This window comes from Artemia franciscana, unplaced genomic scaffold, assembly GCF_032884065.1.
Source record: "Artemia franciscana unplaced genomic scaffold, ASM3288406v1 PGA_scaffold_75, whole genome shotgun sequence".
Lineage (NCBI taxonomy): Eukaryota > Metazoa > Arthropoda > Branchiopoda > Anostraca > Artemiidae > Artemia > Artemia franciscana.
In genome coordinates, this window is record NW_027062711.1 from 130685 (window position 1) to 152832 (window position 22148).

Sequence of the window (22148 nt, forward strand, 5' to 3'; positions counted from 1 at the left end):
GAGAGAGAGAGAGAGAGAGAGAGGGAGAGAGTTCCTTTTACGCTAAAAGGAACATACATATTAAGCTTGCTAAAATTTACAGAATATAGTCAGAGAGTATTCCAATATTGGGTATATCAATGTAAGACAAACAATAATACAAATAATCCACCGTTCTAAAAAATTTCTTTTTAAGCAGGATATTTAGAGATGCTATATTTCCTTTGGACAAGCTTAATTTTCATCTTAAGCTAAAAACTTACAAGCTATAAATTATGTTAAGCTATAAGTTATTAATTATATTTTTGTATTATATCATATTTTGTATTATATAAAATTATGAATTATGTTTATATATTACATAAATTATTAATAATAAGCTATACAAGATTAATTATAATTAATAATTGTAAAAAATTATTAATTATGCTTAAGCTATAAATTATGCTTACTAAACTGGACAGGGTACATTCTGAGGATACTCAGCATCGCAGGGGTACAAACAATGCCGTTCAAATTGGCTTTTCCTGTCAATTCTCGGACACTTCCACTTCCATTATTAGCTCTATCAAAATTATTATTTAAATTCATCACCCAGCTTAGATCAACCAAAGATGCTAAATGTTCACAACAAATTTTATTCACTTCATTTTCATCAATTGGTTGAAGTTCTCCTTGAGCATCAAGGGTATACAAATGTTCTAATTTACTCAAGGGGCAGCGTTCAACTGGCACTGGTATCCTACAAGACTCACCACCTTCAATCGCTATGCACTTAGTTTTAGCATACTGTATCTCAATTTCATTTTGAGTCACATTCAATATATCTAGAACCAAGTAAACGTGGTCTGGCATTTCACTCGGCATCATATCCCACTTGGTAACCAATATTGATGGTACAATTTCAACTGATATAGATACGCTAGCAGATCTGGTATACCCAGCAGCAAAACCCGGTCCACCAGAATAGTTCAATCGAAGCGCTATACTAACATGCCTTCCACTTTCGGAAGACATTAAGTCAGTTCCTCGTCCCATACGAGAACTTGAAGATTTAGAACTAGACCCAGATCTATGGGATGATAATGATAATGATGATTCAGCTCTTCGAGATTTTTGTGATCGAAGACCTATAGGTATTGATGCCATTGCACTTCCACTAAGTCTTGAAAATAGAGAACCAGGACCGGATATAAATGAGATATTAGGTACACCTGTTGATACAAGACTTGTGAACTCAGGATCATCAACATGCTTGCCACCAAGACACAAGAAGTCCATATTACCATGTACATAGACAGTCAGACTTGCTGAGCTTTGAGGTTTAATAGGTAACTGCGATTTCAAGTTGCCATCAGACCATGTAAACATAGCTGTGTGTTTGTCAAATTTAGTCAATAATTGCAAATCAACAATATCAACAGGGAATGTACTATTATTGAACAGCATTATATTACACTCACAGGATTCACCTCCATAAACCACCACAGACATACCCAGACCATTACTCGACGGAATATTAACTGGATTGATACTCTTACGAGGGTTTTCACCAACTATGTTCAAAACAGGGAGAGATTCGATTACTCTAACAGTATACTGATCTTCAGATATATGAGGGATATTTTTCAACTTGCACTGACTCCTAATACCCAGCAGTTTCGATGAATACCCCGTGAATATCAACTCACCAGACTCACGAGGGATCCCTGTAAGTATAACTTTATGAACTGCAGGTCCAACTGGTAGAGTGACATCTACATTATTGGAATCAAAATCAACGCCATCTACTAATAACTGCATTTCTGTTACTTTTAACTCAAATGGCATTGGATTGAACATTGATATTAAGACATCACAGACTTCACCAGCAACTAAATTAAAACTCACTTTCGATTTATCTTTATTCCGATTATTTGCACCGTTTTGGAAAGCAGCATAGATAAAAGGACCATTTGGTTTGGTGTCTCCTGGCGTTATTTTTTGAGGCCTTAAATGAACAGGCAAATTCATAACTTTGAAGACTTTCACTAATGGTATGAATAACAGATTCACCGGAGGGACAATAGTCCCATTTGCTAAAACAAGAGGCGCTGTAGTACATTCACAATTAGAAGCTAATGCTTCAACCTGTTTGGCTAAATCAGCCAGGTTTGAAGGATTCATGACGTCTGCTAAAGCATGTAAAAGCAGTGAAGCATGTCTTACAGCAAGCTGGAAATTACCCATCCGCTTCGCTACACTAATCAATTCTTGAAGCAGTTGAACTTGCAATGAGACCCATCCCATTCTGTTCATTGGGGAAAGAATGTTGGGATCAAGCGAGATGCCATACCCTGGTAAAGCCTCATAAAGTAAGTTGTAGCAATTATTCCAATTTGGTTGAGGATTTTGAGAAGCAATACATTTCATAGCAGCAATCCGTTTGAAAAAAGACGACTTTTTATAGAAGCCGATGCTTTTATACAAGTTTGACAGTGCAGACATATGGTGAATCTTTTCATCGTCACTTAGCTGTAGGTGTATAAATACCACATTTTGAAGGAATTCAGAAGCTCGCAGATTCTTCTTCTGTTTTATCAAAACTTGGACTGCTTTTATACTAGCTTCAGCTTCTATAGGTCCCGCGTTTCTGAATTTTGTATAATGTACAATAGCTTCATGATATTTATCAATGATTCCATCAGGCGAGAGACAATATTTAACAGGTTTCCTTTGCTCGCCCACATCAAGATGGGTAGGTAGTGATCGCGTAGTGCTGTCAAAACGTTTTGTGCTACTGTTGCAGAATGAAGAGACCCGCTGTAAAACTGGATGTTGTTTCAAATCTGGATAGATGAACATCACAGATGCAGAAGCAAGACCTTCGAGTGCACCAGCAAGCCATAAAAAATCCTTTTCGCTTCTCAATATTTCACAGGCCGCATTGTAAAGTTCTAAAGCTTCTAACGGAAGACCTGCCTGTAATGCAAGATCACCAATATGCTTCTTCCAACGCCCTTTCTTTTTCTGTCTGCTTTTCGAATCATTATCGATCCCAATAACATCACGTCTTTCAAAAGGCGCACAAAGCAATATAACACGTTCAATCTTTTCCATAGACTTGTTTACCCGTTTCGACTCCAAGATCCAATATAAAGAATTCAAAAATTCAAGTAGATCCGTTTCAATCTCACTACTAAGTTCCAATGAAGGATAGAATAGAAGTCTGGTATTCTGCTGAGATGCTGTTGAGTTGCTGCCACCATTAGAGCTTGATATACTTCTCAAACTCAGCTGCGGCGAGCAAATAGACGCATGACCACTTTCTAGGCCCGGATTAATGTCTTGACGGTCCAGTTGGCTTACCTCCTCTTTGACGTCTGATTTGACACTACAAACTTCAGTTGCAGATGAGAGATCGGGAGGTATTTCCAACCTCCTATATGGGGAAATAGCCCCTTCTGGGCTATTGCTCCTACTTCTAGGTCGTAGCTTCTTTTTTATGTCTTGAGGTGATAGAAGCCTTTTCAGCCCACTCGGACTTATTCTAGATTCACGCCCTGATTCTTTCATTGGCCCTCTTGAAAACGGTTCTATACTCTTTTGTTGAGTATGTTTATCGATTGGTTTGTCCAGTTCATCATCATGAAATTCTTCACTTTGGGCTAGAGGAACATAAGAAGTGCCATCTTGATGAAGTCCAAAAAGAACACAACGAGAATCATAAACAGTTGATGAGTATTTTACTTTAAGAGATTCGTGCAGCCGACTTAGCTCGCTAACTTCTTGAGTAGTCGAACACTGACCTGAAAAGAAATAAGAAAGAATTTATGGAAAGCTAAATTGAGAATCAGTCATAAAAATTGTAAACTTGCCCAGTTAGAATAGATTACAGAATTTCCGCGAGTTTGGTGCATTTTCCCCCTGTGCTATCAGCAAAGGATAATCAAGGTTTCTTTCCTGTTATATATTATTTTAAGTTCCTTCTAAGAATCCACCATTCTTGCCAGTTGCACGATTGCTCTCACCTGGTTCTTCCTGTTATATGGATTGTTATGGCGACATTTTATCAACGGAATCAAACTCCGGGCCCTGTAGTGGGTCCCGTATTACCAAGCAGAGATTAATCCCATTGTGCGACTAAAAGACTATTTACCTGCTCACGTATTGCAACGAATTTTTCTATACTATCTGGTATCTATATGAATAATAAATCTGTGCTAAACATACACAAGTCTTTAAATTTTTCGCAGCCTGACAAATGCTCCGTGTAGCGCAGGTACCGATCACCTAATTCTCTGCCTTTGGCCAGGAGTGCAATGTATGACTGGGAGTAAATTATCCGACACTTCCCATACCCCCCCCCCCCAGATTTCTTTAGGTCCCTACATAGAGATGGGCCGACTCTGGCTGTGCTTACAGTCATACCACTGACTCGCGTTACAAACCAGCCACACCAAGACTCGAACCCCTGTTCTCACGGACAAAGGATATCCATTCTAGCACCCTACCCACTTGGCTAGGACGGCTAAACACAGACAACCAATTTTTTTGAAATATCTTAGAGGTGTTCAAGGTGAAGATTAAGTTCTTCAAGAATTGAACAGCAGCTGCATGTAGGAGGGAGACCCCTAACCTTGTCTGCCCCTAACGGAACACTAGATTGAAAATCATTACTAAGGATTACAAACGTAATCATTTACAATAGACTACACACAACGTGGGTTTCCAAGAGTTTCATGTGCTTTCTTTTTTTCCGTGTCCCTAGCAAAGGTTACCCAAGGTCTCTTCCCAGAGCGTTCTCTATTAATTTACAGTTCCTGGGAGAATTAGTCAATCTTGTATTGACTTGTATTAAATTAGTCAATTCTTTTTTTGGTAGATGGCGCTGTTGCGCTAGCACAGCTGCAGAGCCCATCTACCAAGTTTAGCTTAATAGTGCCCAATATATGTGTGCTGGTTCGTCAATGGCGTCACCAGTTAAAGCAGTGGCTATCCTGACAGTTTTCTGTGCCATCAATATGCAAATTAAGTACATGAAAGATACTTTATTTGACCTTTCTTCACCCCTGTATACGGTGGCGCTATCTACTTTTTCGAACTTGGTGACTTTTATTAATGTCTTAGATGTCAGCACTGTTCACAGTAGAGCTACTTCTAAGCCTCCCATTAAAACGAGTCGCGGTTGCAGAAGTGGTAAACGCGTCTCTGAGAGGAGGAATCCCCTAGTGGAACCGAGTAACTTATCCGCTCTAAGTGACACCCGCGCCAATGTAGGCAGACCGACTGAATCGAGTCTCACAGACCTACCCGTAATCGAACGCTTCGACAGTTTGCCCGTTAACGACTATACCAATGAGCCACCTCCCATCCTAAGACCTGTTACTTTCAACGCTCGTCGTGGCCTTCCTAACTTCCTCGTTTGCAACACTAGATCGCTGTGCAACAAAACAGAAGATTTTGAAGCTGTTATTCGCCACTGTAATTTTCCTCTTTTTTTTTGTGTTAGTTTGTTATTTAGCATAGTGAAGCAACGCAAATTAGCTGTTAGCTACGATTTTGTTTAAATAAACCTATATATATATCTATCTATCTATCTATCTATCTATCTATCTATCTATCTCTCTCTCTCTCTCTCTCTCTCTCTCTCTCTCTCTCTCTCTCTCTCTCTCTCTCTTGCCGGCTGCACGGTGCCTGTTCACATTTTGCAGTATTTTTTTTCTCTATTTTCTGAAATCTATTCGAATAGGGATTGGTTGCTAAACCCAAAATATTTTTTTTTAAAAGATACTAGTAGCGTCCAAGGTGAAGATTATAACCTAAGGACCAGACACACAGAGCACATTCTTCCAGCGTTCTGAGAGCGTATAGAATAAGCATGCTTTTTCACCAAAAAAAGTAGCATATTCTTGTAGGATTAAAGAGCAAAAATCAAAGAAGTAACAGCAGGAAAGAAAAGCAAAAGAGGTAAAAAGCAAAATTTGGATTCAGAGAAAATGGAACTGAAAGCATTTGAAAATTAGAAAAAAATTTGTACAGAGCAAAATAGCAAGGAGGTAACAGTAGGAAAAAAGCAGAGGTAAAAAGCAAACTATGGATTCAGAGAAAATGGAACTGAAATCATTTCAAAATTACAAAAAACTTGTAAAGAGCAATAAGCAAGGAGGTAACACTAGGAAAAAAAGCAAAGAGGTAAAAAGCAAATTATGCATTCAGAGAAAATGGAACTGAAAACATTTCAAAATTGCAAACAACTTGTACAGAGCAAAAGGCAAGGAGGTAGCAGTAGGAAAAAAAGCAAAGAGGTAAAAAGCAAATTATGCATTCAGAGAAAATGGAACTGAAAACATTTCAAAATTGCAAACAACTTGTACAGAGCAAAAAGCTAGGAGGTACAAGTAGGAAAAAAAGTAAAGAGGTAAAAAGCAGATTATGGATTCAGAGAAAATGGAACTGGGATCTGAAAACACTTCAAAATTGCAAACAACTTTTAAAGAGCAATAAGCAAGGAGGTAACAGTAGGAAAAAAAGCAAAGAGGTAAAAAGCAAATTACGGATTCAGAGAAAATGGAAACTGAAAACACTTCAAAATTGCAAACAACTTTTAAAGAGCAATAAGCAAGGAGGTAACAGTAGGAAAAAAAGCAAAGAGGTAAAAAGCAAATTACGAATTCAGAGAAAATGGAAACTGAAAACACTTCAAAATTGCAAACAACTTTTAAAGAGCAATAAGCAAGGAGGTAATAGTAGGAAAAAAAGCAAAGAGGTAAAAAGCAAATTACGGATTCAGAGAAAATGGAAACTGAAAACACTTCAAAATTGCAAACAACTTTTAAAGAGCAATAAGCAAGGAGGTAACAGTAGAAAAAAAAGCAAAGAAGTAAAAAGCAAATTATGAATTCAGAGAAAATGGAAACTGAAAACACTTCAAAATTGCAAACAACTTGTAAAGAGCAATAAGCAAGGAGGTAACAGTAGGAAAAAAAGCAAAGAGGTAAAATCAAATTACGGATTCAGAGAAAATGGAACTGAAAACACTTCAAAATTACAAACAACTTGTAAAGAGCAATAAGCGAGGAGGTAACAGTAGGAAAAAAAGCAAAGAGGTAAAAAGCAAATTACGGATTCAGAGAAAATGGAACTGAAAACACTTCAAAATTACAAACAACTTGTAAAAAGCAATAAGCAAGGAGGTAACAGTAGGAAAAAAAGCAAAGAGGTAAAAAGCAAATTACGGATTCAGAGAAAATGGAACTAATTTTAAACATTTCAAATGATATCTCGGCAAATTGTTGAACTAGGTATACAAAACTTTTAAGAACTGATACACAGCCTAAATTAGGACTAATTAGGATATATATTTTCAAGCACGTACATTCACCTCTTCTTTACGTTTCAGGCTTTAAAGATAAAAAGACAACAGCTCTTAGTAATAATAAAAACTAATAAAATTAGGTCCAAGTATGATTCTCTTGGACATGGACTTAGGCATAGGGATTCCCTGAATTTGACATAGATTGTAACTTAAACATGAAGCTGCACACAACGTAATTTCATAGATACTAGAAATAGAGGATCCCACGGCTTAATACACATTTGCCTGTAGATACAGAGTTAACAAACTGACTAGAGTAAGTTTTGGGCATAATCTCACAAATGTTCAATGAAACATTCCCCTTGATTACCCCCTTCTCCATATACAAGTATATCTATACTATATATACAAGGTATTGAAAAAAATGGATCTGCCAAGAAATTCAAGCATTCGTGGGTTTGACAGAGTATAGTGACTAACACAGTGGTAGTGGTTTTAGGCTTCATAATATGGGGGAGGGGGTAATATTTATCACAGGGTCTGAGTTTTATCACAGGATAAATAATTTCTGAGACCACATTGGCCAATCATGATAAAACATAAAATCAAGAAGAAAGGAAGAAAGTGAGGATAATAAACAGCCAGTGAAAAAATTGAAAAATTATGCAAATTTTTCATTCAAGACCTCCGCTTGACTGTCCTCAGTGCAGGATAAAACTGATAAAAATATAAAAAATTAAAACAAAACACAAAACTAAAATAGGATGACCCTTTCTGAGTAAGGGTGAAAGGGTAACTCTTAGTTTTGTGTTTCGTTTTAAGGTTTGGTCTTTTGTATTTTAAACAGTTTTATTCTGCACTGAGAAGGGGTCAAGTGGAGGAGATCTTGACCGAAATATTTGCATAGTTTTTCAATCTTTTCACTGGTTATTTATTGTCCTTGTTTTCTTCCCTTCTTTACGATTTCGTTCTATTATAACAGGATAAAAACAGAAGAATAGGATTAATTTGCAGCTTCCTGTTGACATACTTCCATGTTGTAGCTCAACAGAAATAACACAAATCAATGTATGTATAGATAAATGCTTAGAAAGAAGAAAAAGTTTATGAGTTTGTTATTTTGTATAGATTAGACATTTTTTTTTACTCTGCAATCTGTTTTTGTATGCTTTATAAATTTGTTTGTTGGTGATTTACTTATTTCGTAAAAATCATTGTACAAATATTTACAAACATTGTACAAGTATTTTATACATGACCCTAGGCTTTTGAAATCTACTTATCCATCTGTGCAAAAATTATTTGTTCTATTTACCAACACAAATTAGTCCCAGAACTCTTCTGTGCGTCTGAAAATCGCCCCAGTCATTATTCTCAACAGGATATGACTTGACATATCTAAACCTAATACATCTTCGAATCCCTTGAGAATCACTCAATGGTATTTCATTCAGCTTCGATATTCTATCATAGGCTTTATTATAGGCCTTTGTAGACAATCTAGTTCCAATGTGTTTGACCAGAATGAGCAGAGATGCATGATCTACTGCAGTCTGCTGGTAATCAGGGTGGGACATGACAGCGTCTACGCTTGGTGCTGAAAGGATAGCACTCACCTAAAAGACAATTAGATATATTTTAATTAAGTATTCATATGTTAATTATAATAATTGCTAATTATGTAAAATTCTAGATAAAAGAATGCTTACTATCTTGGAAAATAATTGCCTGAGAAAATGATGGTTCAGAAGCTAATCTGGAGCTTCAGTTATGCCCTTATTTTCAAGCTCATATAGCTACTCCTTCCCTATTTCTAAGGTTTTTTTTTCAAAACTCAAGGTTCAGAAAATGAAACTTCAATGATGTAAATAAAACGTCATTTCATATTAGTATTACTTTCCACACTTAAAGACATAACTTTCAAAATTCTTTAATGACATTAAAACACTTTTCTTGGGCCTTGTGCATAATTCCAAAAAGAGAAGGCTATGATCATGTGATCACAATATGATCAATCTTACATCATCATGTGATCATGTGATCATCATATTGATCATGTGATCATCTTACAAATATACGTCAAGTAAATAAGAAAACGAAATTAGAACCCCATTTTCAACATGGAGGTAAAAAAGGTAGGAATTATATGTGATATATGTGGTAGGAAATGTGATAATGAAATATAAATTTTGACTAATAAAATATCACTCCCTCTTTTGTTGAAATGTGATTTTCTGTGAAATTTGATTATGAATCCATTATATTAAACAAAAATTTAAAACCTTAGAATAAGCACAAAAATAAATTTGCAAAACACATTAAAAGGAAATTGAATGTTTCGGTTGATGTGTTCTTTCTGGTAATTGAGCATTTCTGCTGATGATGAAGACTGACAACGTATTCAAAATGTTCAGAACTTTTGCATTTGTTTTTCACTGTCTACTAAAGGACTTATCCCTATTGAAACTCTTGTTATAGTCAACAATTATTTACCAAACAAGAAAAAAAACCCATAAAACATAATTTTTATGCTTTGAATTTCATGAAGGAAAATACAATAGCAATTTTAAATTTTGTTTATATCATATTACTGATAACTCACTAAAATACCTCATACAAGGGCTCCTGGACTCTACATTGCAAATTGGCAGTTTATTTCACTTACTCAATCTATTTCCAAAATGCCTAACCTTGCCCCTTGACACAGGCTCCACTTTTCAGAGAGAAACCAGTCTTTCATTAGAGTCTTGAAAACTCCATTTTTGGGTCAAATATTTTCAGACTTCCAGCTAAGCCTTTTGGACAGACACGGGGGTGGGGCGGGGTTCCTTCCTCTTTTGTGCTGGTACAGACATTAGTTCAAGTTCAATTTATTAAAATAATACGCATAACAAATAAAATACCCTCCCGTCACCACGGAGAGACAGAGCTCGTGATTGTGGTGATGAAGTGGTTAGCATGCTAGACTTGAAATCCTTTGTTGGTAAGGATAAGAGTTCAAGTTCTTATGTTGGTGGTTATTTGGTTTGGAATGGGGGTCAGTGGTCAACTCCCAGACCCCAGAGCTCATGATTATTAATTCAATAGTTCAGGTGCAGCTTTTTTGCCTGTATCCTCTCCTTTGCGTTTCTTTCTTTGACTTGTAGTTCTTTTTAACAACGTTAAACCAGTAATTCTACTACTAATAAGTCACTGCAGCAACAAGCCACCTGAGGTCAATACAGCTACACATGTTCCTCCTCCAACCTGATCTATTCAAGGCCTATGTCTTTTTACACTGTCCCAGGAATTTTCTTTAAATCTTTATTTATGACATCCTCCCAACCCAGACAAGGACGACATGCTTTCCGTGTAGCCCCAGACAGTTGGCCAAAAAGGACAATCTGTCATCCTTCATCCACAGAACGTGGCCTAGCCATCTCAACCTTTCTTTCATAATAGTCCTGGAAAGCAGGATTGAACCACGTTTTTCGTAAAACCTATTGTTTGAAATACGGTCAGTCAGCTGGGTACCCAGAACAATCCGTAGGCAATTTCTCTGGAAAACATCTAGTAAATTTTCGTCTGCTTTTTGGAGCGCCCATGCTTCAGAGTCATATTTGATAACTATCATTTGATAACTATACTGTAGCTTCAAATATTCTAATCCTAGTTTGCACACTTATCTTTCTATTCTATTAACATTCTGAGCCTTGGCTATTCTACTTTTAACATCTTCACTGCTCCCACTGTCTTTGCTAATAATACTACCAAGGTAACTGAAGCTGCAAACCTGATCAATCTTTTCATTACCCAACGTCACCTTTTCATCTTCACTTATTCCTAGCCTTAGCGACTTAGTCTTCTTAAACATTAATTTTCAAGCCTAGTCAAGCACCCTGAACTCACAAAACTAATAACCAGTACAGGGCCATAATCCAACATCTACTTTGTTTTAAGATTTCCCAAGGGAGCAAGGAAACAAAAATTATCCTTGCAAATGCAATTGTTCTGGCAGTAAATAGGCTACCCTATTTCTAAAAAGTATTAGATGTATAACCAAATTATATTTTAATAGCGTCTACTCATTTACCACAAATAACTTTTTAACCTAAAGTGTAAATGACTATACATCTACAATATTAAATACATCTACATATAAAACAGTAATACTTTATATAAAAGTATAAAGGGCTCTACCTCTACATGTAAAACTCAATGTGATTCCTTATTTTGGTATTATCTACATATGGATATAACAATCCTTCGATACTTTTTTTCTGTGGAATGGAGTCAGTCAAAATCTTCTAATTTTTAGCCAAAATCAAAATTTATTTCTATGCTGATGCATGGGTAACTTTTGAGATTTTTGCAACATTTAATTAATAAGATCATTTAATGATTTACAAAATTTAATGACTACCTTGCTTGGAATCAGGTTAGTTCTTCTCTCTGCAGATAAAAATCTGTATTAATCCAGAATTTTTTGGATTTGTGAGTTTAACACCATACTATATTGACAAAATTACTTTTTTTCATCTCTTAAAAAGACATTGCTTATACTAATAAGAAAAGAAATTAGGTTTTGTTTTTCTAACAATGATTTCTACTAAGCTTCAAACTTTTGGTTTTCTTTTTTAAGGTTTTTAAATTGTTGTAATCCATTATTAAAATATATAGAAATATTTTTGCAATTCCGAGTTTTTTGCTGTTTATACAATTTAATACCTTTTCATACTAAAGTTTATTCAAAGCTATTTGATTATTACTGCAAGTACGATTTCTAACAACGAATTCAGCTTCAAACTTATGTTTTCTTTTTTAAGGTTTTTAGATTGTTCTAATCCCTTGTCTTCTTCAGGTGTTGGAGTGACTCATACTTATCTTCTGCTGATTGAGAGGGTGAATATATGTGCATCCAATGACTGTTCTTGAGGTGCTAAATTTGAGCTCTTTAAAGATAATTGAAGTGTGCTAGTCATAAGTTTTTTCTATACTACACCTGATTAAAGCCAATGTAAGATCAGCAATTGGCAAATGGAGGGCTCAGTGATCTGGCTTTGGTGTTTAGTGAAAGGGCTCTTCTGTAATAATTGGATCTAGATTAGAGGAAAAATAAAACCTCATCAATTCCCAGCATTGCACCAAAACTGTATATTACTTTCTAACATCAATTCTGGGCTATATGTATTATTAATGCTTTTAAGCTGTCTGTTAGTTTTACTAGTAAATTTTGGGAGAGGCCTGTATCAGTGGCATAATTTCATCAGAATCCTGGAGGAGGGAGCCAAATTTCCCAAATAAAGTGAAAATGACAGTGAATCCTGAAAAATGAACCATAAAGTAACAAAAAGGTAAAGATATACTAAAAAAAAACTGACCCATCTCTGTGGATACTTGAATTATGCAGGCTTATCATTGTTTTGAGATTTTTTGTAGAAACTAAATTTTAGCTGGGGGGAGGGCAAACTCCTCCAGAGCGAATCATGCCCCTGGCCTGTTTTTAGCCAGTGTATATAAATGCAGGGTCCATAAAGGCCATCAGCCTCCCTTTTGTTAATAATTTAATGATTCTGGAGTGAATTTCTAGCTTAGCAACTTTTCAATAACTTGGGAAGGGGCTAGGTTAGGAAAATACAACTTTCAGGGATGAGTCTACATACTAGAGTTTGTCATGGACAAGTATTTTGAGGAACCTACTTCCACTCCTTCTCCATTTAGAAAGCAGTGACCTTTGATGACCTTTAAAAGTCTTCTGCTTAAATCAAGTACAAGAAAACTGTTTTTAGCTTCACAACTTTGCTCAATCCCAATTTATGAGGTTTCAAAGATCTGCAAACACATTTTATGCAAAATTATGCAAAGCTCAAAACCTCACATCTTGTTATCAAATAAGTATTGAGAAGATTTGTATAGGCCAAGGATTAGCTAAAGATCCAATCTGTACAACAATATGGTTATTATTAAAATTATATAAGATCAATCACTTGAAATTATTAGTTTTTGGAAATACCAATTATACTTTCTTGATGTAAAATATAGTAAAATGATGTAAAATATAAAACTATTAAGATCAATCACTTGAATTAACTCTAGAAGTACTTCCTTTTTGGAAATACCAATTATCCTATTTGATGTAAAATTATGTAAAATATAAAATTATTAAAGATCAATCACTTGAAATTATTAGTTTATTGACTTATCTAAAAGTACCTCTTTCTGATTATCCTATTTTGATGTAAATATCTATTTAGTGTTTTAGTTTTATTTACACATTAACATAAAGTTGATTGTCTTCTGATTCTAAATATTCAGCTATTATTTCTTGATTTTTATTCTATAAATCAGAAAAAGGGTAAAGGTACTGAGGATTTGACAGTTTTTGTAAAAAACTACTTTTGTTTTGGAAAAGGGCTTCATTGTGTAGAAATATCTACAAATCCAACTGTTTAATTAGAAGTTCGAAGTTTTATCAGAAAAGGGTACAAAACTCCTATTTTCTTAAATTGGAACATTTTCACCTAAAAATTCAACAGAACAAAAAAAATTACTTGTTTTTGATTTAAGTCAGAACATAGTTCAACATGAGTCAAAATACTTTGGGTCTCCTTATGGGTTGATTCAACATGCCCATTCTTTCAACTTTTCATTTCTCTTCAACTTTTTAAATGTCTAAATGTATAAAATACTACTCAGATAGTGGAAGCAAAAACTGAAAATAATTTCCTCGCGTACAAGGACAAAATTGGATGTATGGAGTATAATCATGTGACCTAGGTCTCTATAATAATATAATGTGTGATATAGGTCTCTTTATAAATACTATCTGGAATGGCCTACTTCCTCTCAGCTTTAATGGTCCAGCAAAGAGTTCTTTGTTGTTCAGAGTTACAGTGTTGTCAACATTTGGCCAATTCAAAGTTAATCTATCAGTTTAATCGACTTTAAAAATCTTTATTTATGTCTATGCTTTGTCTGGAAAGTCTAGAATTCTTGACATATTCATGTCCTCCTCAAGATTATTAGAAGTTATTACACCATGGAGTTTAACATGTTTCATTAGCATTTTGGGTGGGATAGGAATACCATGCCAATTAGGGAGTTGTTCAGAGGGAATATTTTGTATTTTACAGCTTGAGATCCTTTTTGAAAGAAAATGGTTTTTCAGATGATGGAAAAATATAGCATCTAGCATCAAATCAGTAAAACAACAATTAACAAAAAATTAATGTTTTCTTCATGTGAAACCATCATCATCATCATTTTATTTATAACCCATCACATAAAACTGGGCAGAAAGTCCAGAAAAAGACAGAGCAAAAATCTAGAAAAAAAAGAGACAGCAGAAATAAAAACACTTTGACAACTACAAACAAGGGACAACAGAAATGACCAAAGATGGGAAGACTTCTGGCATTTGGTAGTGAAATCACAAATATGCTTCTGAATAACTCCAGCTGGGTTTACCAATTGATACTTCCTTTGCAGAAAAGAGTTACTTGTCCAAGTTGGAAGTTCAATTAAATACTTTGCAAATTTAAAGTAAAGGAGTTGAACTTGCTTTCTTTTGCCACAATTAAGGAAAAATCAAACAGAAGCAAGGGCAAGTTAATGAGGAGCCGTTAGGCTATTATATAAGTGAGAACAGCGAACTCTACTTAGATACAAAACGTTTGAAGCCAGGGAGACACATGCAGCCCTGACCTTACTGGCATAATTTTTAATTGCCAGGTTTACAGTTTCTTACAGGTTTTCCCCAATAGGCATGTCCAGGCAAGTAAGGCTGCTAGCAAAAGAAACCTCAGAACTGGATAGACTTATTGAATTTCTGTTCCCTTTTATAGTTGAATGGTAGAACAACTGTTTCATTGCTATTAAAACTCAAACCAATGTGTTTGTACTCTTCCTGGAGAAACTCAAAGGTTGAAGAGCATAAGTGAAGGAAAGGTTTAGTAGGTCATCTGCAAACGTAACTAATGAAAGATCAACTCCTTTGAGGACAAAAGTACAGTTTAGCTAATACTGAGCATCAGTAACACAGTTCTTAAACAAAACTGGAAAAGTCATAGCTCCTTGGTGTAGACCTTTCAGAATTGAAAATAGTTGACTACCATCTTTAATTCCAGCCTTCAAATATCTATACATGTATCTTAAACAAGCGATTATTGCAGCATCAGTAACTTTCAAAAGGGCCTCAATCAAAACCTGCAAAAATATACATGAGTCAAAAGCTCTTGCAACATCGAGCGTACATAAGACCAGGAAATCACCTCTTTCTTCAATATCCTTCAGCACATTTATAAGAAGAAAGAGAGCACGCACTCTACCTATGCCTCACTGGTAGCCAAACTGACGAGGAGTGGCAGAACAATTTTGTTCAATATTTCTTGTCAAAAACGACTCAAAGAGCTTGAAAGTAGTACATGAGATGGTAATGGGGCGATAAGAACTGCACAGAGAAGCGTCTTTTTGCCCTTTTTAAGGTTGGGAGCTGTTTGTCTAATACAAAATTGCAGAGGGACTATACCACAAACAAGGATCATCTGATCTGACTAGCTGGCTAATCTGAATCTGACTGATCTGACTAACTGGAGACCAATTTCTCTTCTGTTGGTTTCCTTGATGTTGTACAAAAAAGTTATGCATAAGCTTTATGCACACTAATGCATACTTAACTAAGAAATTAAGGCTTAATTCACATTTGACAAAACATGTTTTTTTAAGTGATAGTCAGCTCAGATTCAGGAAAAGAAAAACTCTACTGTTCATGCTATGCATCATTTTCTTGATTTTCTGATTGCATCAATGGAAAATGGTGAAATGATTTTATCAGTTTTTATAGATTTTAAAAAAGCATTTGACATGGTTGATTTTGAAATTTTAATTGATAGGCTTAAGTCACTTAGAGTCACAGGTAGTATTTTAAAGTGGTTTGAATCTTATTTGATAGGGATGTTTATATGTGTATGTTTTGATGATGTTATATCTAATAAATTCTTTATAAGTTGTGGTGTTCCACAAGGTTCTGTTTTGGGTCCTTTATTATATCTTGAATATGTAGATACTATGCAATTTTATGTTCCAGGCGTTGTTAATACTTCTTTCACTGATGACACAGTAGTGTCAGCTGCTGCAAGAAACGCTGATGATCTTGTTGAGAAAATTAATCAAACTTTAAGTTGTCTTTTAATTTTTACAAGGATTAGCCATTTATCAGTGAATGTTTTAAAAACTTATTTTATATTGTTTAATAATACAGGAAATCCAGTTGATTTAAATAGAAAAATATTTCTTTGTGATATGCCATTGAAACAAATAGCTGTGATGAGATACCTTGGTTTCCAACTTGATCAAAATCTGAGTTGAAAAGCACATGGTGATCAGGTGGCAGCTAAGGTATCTAGAGGGCTTGGTCTGATTTGGCATCTGAGAAATCAGTTATCTTGTTCTGCCCTTTTAACTCTATCATTCTATTGTAATGCTTTATATTTCTTATGGTTGTGTGATATGGACTGGTGGATTTTATACAAATTTTAAATGTGTTCAGGTTTTACAGAACAAAGTTATTAGACCATGAGGAAATTATGTCCATGGTGAAAATGATACAGTTAATTGTCATAGGAAACACAAGATTTCTAATGTTAGCAAACTTCATGATTATCAACTTACTACTTTTAACTGAAATGTTCTTTTCACTTAGTGAGAGTACAGCATGGTTGCATAAAAGAGGGAAAGGCACTTTGATTTTGCTCAGCATCTTGTCACAGGCTTTACTGAAAGACTCACTAGACACATTTTTCAAGTCTTGGTAGGAAAACCAATTTCATTCTGTATTTTGAGCCATAGGTGGGGATGAGTAAAAGATAGCAGAGAAAGTAAGGTGGTCAGAGTAGAATCCTTCTTTTAAAACTTTGACCTCATGACTGCCAAACAAAGCAACAACATGGTCTAAGTTAGAAGTTGAGGAAAACAGCCCAATATATGAAAAGTTGTCATTTTTAGGCCATACACAATAGCTGGGAGGGATGCAGCCTCAAAAGATTTGTGATCAGGAAGACATTGTATTTGTAATATCTACATGAAAATCTCCACTGATTATAACAGAATTAGAGGCAACTTTTTTTACAAAACCTGCCAAAAAGCTTGCAGATAGATGCAAATGGTGAATCAGACAGTTTGTTGTTATAATTTGTAGGCATAGAGATAAAAATTAGAAAACAGTGGTAACAGGCTTTGGTGGTCTTCTGACAGCAAATGCTCCTGAATCACAACTAGCTCATGGGACTGCAAGAACAGTGAAAAAATTTGGATTTGATTAGTAACTTTTCCATTAATATTCTAGGACAAAATTTGGCATCTGAATCTCATTTTGAACTAGATTTACCTTTCAGCAGAGTCTGTGCAATAGGGCATTTGTAACTGTAGCATGTATGACTGTCTGATTTGCATAGAGCACATTTTTCCAGTTTTGGGCAGGTGACTGTTTTAGAGATCCCATAACCTTTTTCTCCACAAACAGAACAACAAATTTTGTTCATACATGTACTTGAAATATGTCTGTATGATTGATATTTATAGCATCAAAGGGGTAAAAACAAAAACTCTTGAATGGGGAATCATTCAAAACTGATCACTAATGGGACCTTCATAGCTCATAGTGCTACGGGGGGGGGGGGGTAAAGTTAAGTTGGATTGTGGCATGGGAGCCTTATAGTCAAGGGACATAGACTGAGAGGGTTCTATTGACAAATTTCTACAACCATGGAGATGAAATCATTATCATGATGTTCAGGTCTGCCAAGATGGGCAGATTCCCTTGGGAACGATCCAGTAGACAATAGGAACTGTACCTGGTACCATGACTCAAAGACAAACACAATTATTGACAATAATTTAATTTTCTTACTTCATATACAACTTCAGGTAAAATGACTTCAATGGGAAGATAGCAGTATAATGTGCATCAAAGACTGAGTACAGAATAAAGACTGAATCTGTACTGAATTAATACTGAATAATACTCCTAGCTTTTGGTCTACCTTATATATCCAGAATCAACCCGGATTTCTAAATTAAGCACTGGGTAGACTGACCTCAGAAATGTTGCAATACAACTCTTCTTTTGATTATACAACATATGGCCTAACCTCCTTGCAAAGATTTATTACAACAAGGGTTTTCACCTCCAGTTTGTTGACCAGACCAGAAATAGAAATCTGGTTTCTAATTGGCTTTACTCAAAAGTTTGAATCCAATTTTGGTAGTCTAAAAAGTATCATTTTTTGCTTGCAGTAAGATTTGTACCAAAGGTAAAAAGTATCATTTTTTGCTTGCTATAAAACTTGTGCCAAAAAGCACAAATCCTATGAGATAATGAATTTACACTTTAAAATCTTTATATGTATAAGAGATTCTTATTTTAAAACCTTCTAAAGTGAATGAATGAGAGATTTGGTTTTGAGTTCTGAAAGGGGGAGGGGGGTTGCTGGTCCATATGTTACAATAGAAAATCCTCTTTTGTTTCCAATTTCAGCCTGAAGGGTCTGGTAGAGCCACTTTGCTTTGCTTCACTACAATTTGGCACAAGAGACTTAACATCATCAGAAGTCAGATTATTTGGGACATGTCTAACTATTCCAAAGTGAGAAGGACTTTTAACCTCAGCACTAATGGTACTGCTAGAGCTACAAAGTACATTCTCTATTACGTATGAGCATCATATTGGGATGCAGTGGTTACTTTCCAGTCACTTTGGGTGTACTGTAGCTCAACAATTTTTTTTAGCTAATGTCACCACATACTTTTTCTAGAAAGTTTTTCCTTGATTCTGGTTTGGCTAGGTTAGTTGGTAGATTTTTGACAATCACAGAATAAGATGGTTTGGAAATATATTCAGCAGGGACTTCATGAGTTACAGGTTTACTTTTCAAGAAGTTTTGTCCCATCAGAATGTCTAATTTGTTACACATTTCTGTAATCTTGTGTGTAACAATCACTGTATTTTCACCTGGGATTAAGGGGACTTCTTCTGGCTTGAAAATAAGGAAAGTAGGCAGAGCAACCTTATTGTCATCACAAGTCTGAAACAATTTGATCACTTCCAAAATATTATTGCTCATAGCAACCTTTGAGGACATTTGAGCAAGACAATTCACTCCTGTCCATAAGATCTCTTTTGTTTTCATGATGCCCAGTTTTTCCTGGAAAAACTGGGCTGCTCTCTTTGCAACTCCATCATGGCTTTCTACAATTTTTACAGCCTGTGACAACACCAGACTCAAAATGAGCCATTGCAAATATTCATCAACATTAACACAGCAAATAAATGTTCAGGAAGCATTAGCTTATACAAACTAGATGGGACATTTCACCTAATCTCTGCACTTTAAGGGAAACTCTCCCTGCGGGTACAACAGCGCTTGCAATGGGGAACTGCCCCTCTTCTGCTTGCCTATTTGGGCTACTTAAACAACTAAAAGCAGTCCTATCACTCAATCCAAATCACTGTCAAAATAATGATTATTAATATCAGTGAAGTTTTAACAGTCACCTATATTTTGACAAGGCCTTTTGCTGCCTATCAAAAATTATGACAAGGTTGATACAGGATATTCTCAAAGGGAATGAGTCTCATATTAGAAGCCAATATCTACATTTAAATTTGGCTGAAAGAACATTTCTAGTTTGTCTGGTATTCTACTATGTCAGACCAGAATTTTCATTACTTTAACCATAGTTTCATTAACATAGAATTAGCCATCCTTTTAACTTAATTTTATCAAGACATAACCAATATGGCAACATTTTAGAGAGGATCAGATGCATCTTGATGCATTGGTACTAATCCTAATATTTTTTTGGCAAAAATAACCAAGTAATGACAGATTGGACACTACATTGCTAAAAATTGTTGGGAGCTCAGTTTATGTTGAAAACAGGAAACTGACTTAATTGAATGTTTTTTTCTTATTGGGGTGCCTTGGATACAGTGTCCATGTTCTGCATTGTTAAAGTATAACCAAGGCTTCAGGACCTGGTGTTCCAAGTAATGGCTAAGCAGAGTTATCCTGTTTCTGAAGGATAGTGGTTTCAAAATTGTACTGTCAAATCATCAGTGCCTTAACCCTATCAAATACATATATATATATATATATATATATATATATATATATATATATATATATATTCATTTCAACTGCTCATCAAACCAGAGACCACATATCAAATTTATGTTGACAAAATAGCCTACTCCCACTGGGCTGGCTGGAGTGAGAGGTGATTGGGTTTACTCTTACATTGTGTCATACTGTAGTAATAACAAGGTAGTCTAAAAACCCATTGCTATTTTTCCAAAATGCTAAAGAAAAAGGGCCTTTCCCAAAAAAGAGGTCTTGTACCCTACTTTCCCAAAGTATGTTTTTGACCTTTCATTCATTACTGAAAGTTTTGTTTTCTAAACCTAACCCCTTTCCAAGATGGAAAAAAGTAGCTAAACTAGAACTTTACCAATTCTTGTGATGCTAGATAGGTAACCTATACAAACTTTTACATATACCCTAAGATCATGTCTGGACCTGTTATAGAGGGAGGTGAGGGTGGGAATAAAACTTTAAAATTAGCAATGGTAAAATTCTTGTTTATTGACTTTTGGCTATCTTTGAAAGGGGCTAGGTTGGAAAAATGAAGTTTTCAGGGATGGGCACTATAAAATGCCTTCTGGGATATACTTCAGCCTGTAGACCCATCCCTGAAAGTTTCATTTTCCTAACCTAACCCCTTTCTGAGATAGCATAGCAAGAAGTCACTCAACTAGACTTTAATCTTAGTGATTAATACGCTAAAGGTTAGGGCCTATTTGGAAGGACTAACCTACTCAGTTGTGGACTAAATTGTGTCATTTATTTCTTGTTATCTGATTTCCTGGAGGCTATTACAATAAAATGTTAGACCTACCAAATGCATAAGAAAGGTAGCGCTGGTGAAATGCTAGTCTTCTGGAAAAAGAGAAAAATTATGGATGGGGGCTATTGTCTATCTTGGACAGCCATTGAGTTAGCTGGACAAAACTCTCAAAAATGGACCAACCAAAGGGTGCTGTGAGCTGTGTGTAGGCTACTGACTTTTGAAAATCTTTGTTTTATCAAGGTGGACCCTTAGATTTTAGGCTACTGCTTATACAAGGCAAATATAAAGCATTTTGTGCTACATAAGATAGCTTGATCCCTAAACCTAGCTATTCACCCAATTCAGTCACTTTACAGCTACCATAAGGCCTTTCTGCTAGGATCCTACAACAGGATTAAATTATTTTACTCTAATTAGCCTATCCAATGAACACAGAAATTTAGCCAAATAATCAAAGATGAGAATAAAAAAGAGAAGCTAATAGGCCTAAGTTTAAATATTTATCTGTTGTCTGCGTGAAATTAGGTAAGAAAACTTACCGCAGATCGCATGAGACGATCCCTTTAGCAATAGAAAGTAACAAAATTATTGTAATTTTTCCCAAAAGTCATTATAAATCTCTAATATATTTCCATTCTTCTTTTAATTGAACCAAAGGCACGATTGTCGACTATCAACGAAAAATCTGTTAGTTTTAGCGTTGCCAAAATATTCTAAATTGTGCTCGTGAAACTTTACGATGCTCCCAGCTGTCTTTCTTAAGAGTGGCCCTTGTTATCCCCGATATTCCAAAATTGGGCTTCTAAATTTTAAGCTTCGGATAATCTGAAAGCCTATATTTCAAAAAACAGGAAGGGGAATCTTAATGATCAGTTATCTGGAAGTTAAATACTATTACTGCTACTACTATTTACAACTCACTGCAGCACCAAGGCTTCTACGGCCCACATGCTCCTCTTCTATATCACTCTGCTTAATGGCATCCTTT

The 22148-nt window shown here is 35.3% G+C and overlaps 1 protein-coding gene across 2 annotated transcripts in view; it reads right to left on the reverse strand.

Moving 5' to 3' along the window:
- LOC136042201 (protein brunelleschi-like) overlaps positions 1 to 21812 on the reverse strand; it is a 46946-nt gene extending 25134 nt beyond the window's left edge. Inside the window, exons 1-3 of one of the 2 annotated variants that reach the window (XM_065727133.1) lie at positions 21700 to 21812; positions 8592 to 8892; positions 432 to 3767 (exon numbers count right to left, since the gene is read on the reverse strand). In XM_065727133.1, coding sequence (XP_065583205.1) covers positions 432 to 3767; positions 8592 to 8892; positions 21700 to 21711 — 3649 coding nt within the window. In that variant the 5' untranslated portion in view covers positions 21712 to 21812. The remainder of the gene's footprint in view (positions 1 to 431; positions 3768 to 8591; positions 8893 to 21699) is intronic. The other variant, XM_065727134.1, reaches the window with a different exon arrangement.
- Positions 21813 to 22148: the final 336 nt, after the last annotated feature.